A 6,322-nucleotide genomic window follows, 5' to 3' on the forward strand; every position below is an offset into this window, starting at 1 on the left:
TGAAAGTCTAGGGCAATAAAAAATTTCACCCCAAATGACTTTTAAACTGGACATTCAGGTAAGAGCACTGGAGAATGGGGGAGGGTCCTCCGAAATGTTGTGTGGAGAAGATTGTTGCATATTTGCTGGATGTGAGTGTCTTGTATTCTACATTGTATTTTGGTCTCCTGAGGAAAGGAGTACCCAGATTCGAGTACCACATATTTAATTAAGAGCAGGAATTTTTTTATTTGCAGTATCTCTCCATAGGTCAATGTGCATAGCCTACAGGTTAGTGGAACCTTTGCATAGTGTTCAACAGAAATAACTGGACACGTGAGAATAACTGATAGGTTTAATTAATTAGAAATAGAGCTACTGTACAAGCTCAAATATTATGAAATATATGGATAAAGGGTGGCACAATAGAAAACACAGAATATATGCAAGACGGAGGTTAAGCAAATATGAAGTGCTTTGCGTTTACTAAAGAGTTTGAAACGAAACAAATACAGGATAGGTTATCTCTAGAGATGTAGTGATTGTTTCTGGAAACACAAAATGGTGAGAAATGTAATAAATGGCAGAAGTGCTATAACAACAAAATGGGGCAATAGGCACTAGAATAGAGAAAACCATAGCAAAGTTATAAAAATGTGCATTAATATTGGTGCCACTGTTTTAATACATTGACGCTGATCAGAAAGCTAAAAGGGAATACAAATACAAATTGCCTCCCCCCATAGTCTGCACTGAAGAGCTGTAACAAGTGCAAAACTGCAGTGTGTAGGTGGCGTCGGGTCCAGTGCTTAGTCTGGTTCTGCATTAAGCACCTTTGGCCCGCTACCGATAGGGTTTCCCTCAAAATGGAAAATTTTAGAGCAACAATAGAATGACTCCAGCAAAGGAGCTGCCATATTCCTCCAGGGACAAGCAAGGAATGATGCAATATGAATCAAAAGTGTCATTTTTTGTTAGTTTCATAGGAAACCAAATACTGTGACTTTGTCACTTGCTGTAGTCGAATTGCAGGATGTTCAGATCCAGATTTTGTTTTGTTTCTTTATCCTCTTCCACTTTCGTGCCTTCTTCTGGATCTTCATCTTTAAAGCTTTATTCCTGAAAAGTCAGCAGATGAATGATTAGCAGGGTAGGTTTCTTCAAAGACTCACAGAAAACCTTTCCCTCTCCACTAATGTCAGTGCTAACTAGGTTTGCTAAGAAGATGGTGGGTATCCAGGGACACTGATCCTTCTCTGACTGACAGTCCAACATATACAGAAGCCTCTTGCACTCTATGTATGTACAGCACCCTTTGTACAGCAGCCATGTACTATACATAAGGTGCATTATAGTCTTTACTGCTAGCTGCCATGCCATGCTGCACTTTAATTTCACAGGCTCCATAATACTGCTGTATATGGAGGAATTGCCTTTTGCAGTGTGTGGGCTTAGTATAAGCCTTATTCAAATTGGCTAAAAGTGGAGAAAAGCATATTGGGCGTATTTTAGATATCTGCTAATGTACACCATAAGACCAATCAATACTAACTACTGTATGGCCCTATGTTTGTAACGGAGCCAAGTTATCTGTTATTCTTAGTCTCAGGAGAGATTATTTAGGCTTTTTAAAAATGAAAATTATACTTATAATTATCCTAGCAAGTCAGTAAGCAAGCCTAGAAATGTATGGTAACAAGTCACATGGAATCGGTCAGAGATTTAACTTGTTAATCTTATCTTTGTCCCTAATGCTCTGCAGTACACTTAATGTGACAAGCAACAACATGGGCTATGTAATAACGCTTCCAATGAGCACATGACTGAAATCATTAAAAATAAATTAAATCTGATTTATGCTTAAAAAGTAGCTGTTTTTGTTCATTTTCCCTTTAATATGAGTGCCCAACTTGCCAAAAGCTGCCTAATCCATGTGTAGTGAAGTAGAAAGTAGGTAGGTTTGCACAGAGTACTGAGACCTTTGTAGCACAAAGAAGGAAGTACGAGAGATAAATCATTTAACTCTGTCTGCACTCAGCTCGGCAGGTTAAGGAATGTTCCTGCTGCACAGGTAAAGTCTCTTTTTTTTAACTCTTTTGGTTCCACCAATAGGGAAAAAGGCATGTCAAAGGGATCACAGCCAAATGTGTGCCCCCTTCCTAATTGTGTGACACATCCCCCCCTTGGAAGGAGTGTGTTTTGAAGTCTTGCCCTGTAGGAAGGATCATTTAGAAGCATGGTTCATAGAGTTGCACAAATTCTAAAAATAACAAATAACTTCATTTCTGTTCAGCTGGTTGGCTTCTAATGGAGTAATCAAAGGCATATATTCAGCTTTCCAAACAGACTTACTTTAGTTCTTCAATGCGGCTTTCAACCCACTTTTGCTTGGGGTCTGCACACAGCTTGGACTTAAGCACATTGCGATTTCCAGGTGACTTGTATGCAACTTCAAACCTGGAGCAGAATAAACGGAAAGGAACAAGTCAGTCCTATAATGCTCCCCAACTAATGCCTTTCTTTATACGGTTATGTATAGGAAGGTGAAAAATGCTGAAATTTTAACATTTTTGCAAATGTATAATTGCACCCTTCAAATTTGTATAAAGCCATTATAACGTGATTTCTGGCCTAAGCACTGTTCAATAAATGACTCAGTAGTGCAAATCAAAGCAAATTGTCTTTCCTGTGTAACATGAACCTTACTACAGGTTGCAGGAAAGAATATGAGTGTTTACACTACAAAGTTCATTCCCTTGTATGTCACTGTGCCTGACTGATCTCATTATGGGTGCTAAACGGGTGCATACAATTCCATTCAGGTAATAAAAAGCGTCTGCAATAAAATCTCTAGTGCCAACACAGCCTGGGTTAGTGGAAAGGCAACAAGGGCCAGGTATAGGCACATGGAGCACTGGGGCAGTAAAATACCACGTGCAGATATAATTCTATTGAACAATAATATGATACATTACAAAATAGTAATTTTCTCTCTTAATTTGACCATTTTTTTCCTCAGTGCAGCTTTTTATTATATTCCTTCAATTCAATTTAGCTGATCACATTAAAGCAGGTTCTCCCCCCATTTTCCCACTCCCTATTAAAATGGACTTAAAATGGCAATATAAAAATAAAGATGCATAATGTTAGGTTGCATAGAAACCAATAGGGACTGCAGCATGCATCAAGATGGTATTCTTGTTTTTTGGGTCTGTTCCGAAGGGGGTGGATGCCAATGCTGAATATTTAAAAAAGTGGGACAGGAGTACTTACACAATTGCATCAATGTCGCAGACCTCGCTTGATCTTTGTATGTAGAATCCTTTGATAATCTTCTGGGGGATCTTTTTCTGTGTGTAGGAAGTACAGCAATCATAGTCCCCAGATGCTGCAATTAGAGGTACACCAGAGACAATTAGTATATTCTAGTCTGCAGGCATACAAATGTGACAGGCAGTGCTCTTCCATACAAGAAAGGTGTTATCTGGAAATGTGTTCTGACATAATAACACCTATACACACAATAAATAATCACCTTTATGCCTACACAGCACATTTGACTGCTAATGCTAATAGTGCCAGTGATCCAGCATGTTCTGTTTCATGTTGGGGCTATGTCTTTGTATCTGACATATTCAATGTACAATGTGCTGGAAATGCAATACATGCTATATTACCGTGTGTAGCACATCTATAACACATACAATCCCAATGCTGCATGGCTAATTATTCATTAGTTCAGCTACATTCTGCATGGTTGCCCAGATGAGCTAGCAGCATGCTTCTAAAGGAATTGCTAATTGGCCAAGAATGATGGGGATTTCATTGGGTCTGGTTTTACAAAGAGTGAAGTGTCAACCCTCAGTAAAAAAATAGGTGTCAAAACTGTAAGGCTTATAAGAGACGGCAGAGGACGTGTATCTTGTATAATATATGGCACAAAACAAAAGAAGATTTCAACACATTTTCAAAATACATTTTGTCACATCCCAAACCTTCAAAAAATAGCGACTTACTGAACTATAAATATACAATTCTGTTTAATGTCAAAAACTTCAAAGCAGATAAATCTAGTCCATCCCGTGCTGGAAACTACCAGGGGGGGGGGGGAATTCTCAAAAATGGAGTAACCAAAGTTCTATTCATTTAAAAATCCCATAGGAATGAATAGAATGTGGGTCAGTTATTATGTTTTAAGCTCTAAACTCACATTTTGATAAATCGGCCCCCTAATAGTTAAAAAAAATAATTCCTTTTTTCTGTAAAATTAACGGTAGTTTGTATATGATGGTAACTAAACTGCATTTAATCCATATTGGTGACAAAACAATCCAATTCTTTCATGTTTAAATGTTTGTTTTTTTTAGAATCCAAATTCCAGAAAACCCCCTTCTCTGGGACACTCCAGGTCCAAAGCAATTTAGCTGATAGATCCTGTACCTGTATATGGCAATAGTATATGCTGTCATGCAGTATATATGATTTATGTAAATACACAATTGTATTGGTGTTTTAACATATATATATATTTGTGTGTGTACATATATATATGTATATATATATAAATGTATCCAGTACAGTGTTTGCTTAAGTCTTAATATTAATGTACTTTATGCAGTTATATAAAAGCTCTTGCTCAGGTTCTGTTTATGTCTGTATTGCCCTGCCATTCTTCCCAGCTCTCATACAAAATGAGCTACAGAGTACATAGAGACTTACCTTGAGAAATACAAATGATAAATACAAGCCCAGCGAGCAGGACATGCAGTCGGAGCAGATTCCAGCTAAGAGCCATTGTAGTAGTTAGACCGGCTGCTGATTTGGTTTGTAAGGCTCAGTTACAAACTGCTTTATACACTCGCAGAAGGAAATTCCCGCTAGACACAATGGTAAAGCTAATTATTAAAAATGGGTTTTCCCAGGAGTGGCTAAACCTGTATTTTTTTTTCTTTCTCTCATGCAAAGACAATTGTTCTAGGATCTCATTGGCTCGTGTGGAGGAATTTCCACGTGATGTATTTTTGGAGGTGTGTGTATTGCACTTATGTTATTATTATTCTAAACCTCATTATGCTCAGCAATTACATCACAGTGAGGGAATGGGAATAAACATGGGAGTAAATGATTAATCTGGGCATACACTGGCATACTGTGCATTCTAATCATGTGAACAAACATATTTCTATACATTGCTGGGTAGTAGATTCACATTCATATGTTCCATTCTATCTACCTTCAGCATTTAAGTGTTCTGTGCGAACAGATCTTAGATCTCAGGCTTAGGTCTTTAACCCTTTCACTGCCATTGAGTGGAATGCTCAAACATCCACTAAACGGAAAAGGCATTTTTAAACACCTGTGTGTATGAGCCATTAGGCTTTGAAACAATTAGCATTTAGAAAATACCTGGGGCAAGTAAATGTCAAGCAAAGCAGCATTAACAGGTAGGGGAGGGTTTAACTGACAGAATGGTCAGTGAGTACTAAGAGTTAGGGAGGTGACAGACAGGTAGATTAGTGGCCCCGAGACAAATCTTCGTTGCTGCGAGCGACTAATCTCCCTAAAATGCCATCCCACCGGCAAGAATGTAAATCGCCGGTGGGATGGCATGTGCATTGCTGCAATTTCCGGAAGTCACTCAAAGTTTCCTCTCAAGGCAACTTCAGGCGACTTCCAGAAATCAACCGCGGCAACAAAGATTTGTCGTAGGGCGAATAATGTCTGTCACCTCCCTTATCATGACAGAGATTGCCTAATTCCCTAAGCTGAAGCAGTAGTTAAAGACCTTGGGTGAGTCCTGACCTACTAACTAGGGATAAGGCTAGCAGGTTGGCAGGTAGAAGAGGTTGGTTATTAGAGGTAACTCTTTCACTTTCCGAATTTTGACCCCCATCAAGGATTAATTTAACGTTCTATAGGTTTTTGTTTAATGCTGAATTGGGATTCTGTCACTGTTCTGGAATACACTATAGTAGCCAATATACTATTATTTAGCACCACCCTATGAGGCTCATTAAATAACATAGCTGTCTGCCTACCAACATCTACTAAAATTGTCTATAACAATTGTTATAGTCCATTAAAGCTGGGAAATTCAGGGGCCAAGCAAAATAACTGCAGTCCTGTGTATAAAAGCCTTTTATTAATGCTGCATCTACAGATTCTCGGAATTTGATTACTGTAACCGTATCCTCTTACTGTGTAATCCAGTGTTCTGCTCTGTATAAAACAATTTCTTATGTAACTTGCTGTTATCCAGGATAGGGCATTCATTACTTAATACGCACAAACCTATACTGACCTATCTATACACTCACATACATAAACTATATATACAAACATC

At 38.3% G+C, this 6,322-nt stretch overlaps 1 protein-coding gene across 1 annotated transcript; it reads right to left on the reverse strand.

Moving 5' to 3' along the window:
* Positions 1-320: 320 nt before the first annotated feature.
* Positions 321-4,821, reverse strand: LOC100494455 (C-C motif chemokine 20). The gene is made up of 4 exons (XM_002939921.5): positions 4,699-4,821; positions 3,253-3,367; positions 2,332-2,436; positions 321-1,098 (listed from the first exon to the last, which is right to left on the reverse strand). Exons 1-4 carry the CDS (start codon positions 4,772-4,774, stop codon positions 1,017-1,019), a joined length of 378 nt encoding a protein of 125 aa, XP_002939967.1. The 5' UTR covers positions 4,775-4,821; the 3' UTR covers positions 321-1,016.
* Between the last annotated feature and the right edge of the window lie 1,501 nt (positions 4,822-6,322).

The sequence above is a fragment of the Xenopus tropicalis genome, chromosome 5 (genome assembly GCF_000004195.4).
Source record: "Xenopus tropicalis strain Nigerian chromosome 5, UCB_Xtro_10.0, whole genome shotgun sequence".
Taxonomy (NCBI): Eukaryota; Metazoa; Chordata; class Amphibia; order Anura; family Pipidae; genus Xenopus; species Xenopus tropicalis.

Coding starts and splice junctions, on each gene's coding strand:
- LOC100494455 (XM_002939921.5), bottom strand. CDS start 4,774: ATGGCTCTTAGCTGGAATCTGCTCCGACTGCATGTCCTGCTCGCTGGG. Junction 3,368..4,698: donor TATCATTTGTATTTCTCAAG/GTAAGTCTCTAT, acceptor CTCTAATTGCAG/CATCTGGGGACTATGATTGC. Junction 2,437..3,252: donor TGCGACATTGATGCAATTGT/GTAAGTACTCCT, acceptor ATTCTGCTCCAG/GTTTGAAGTTGCATACAAGT.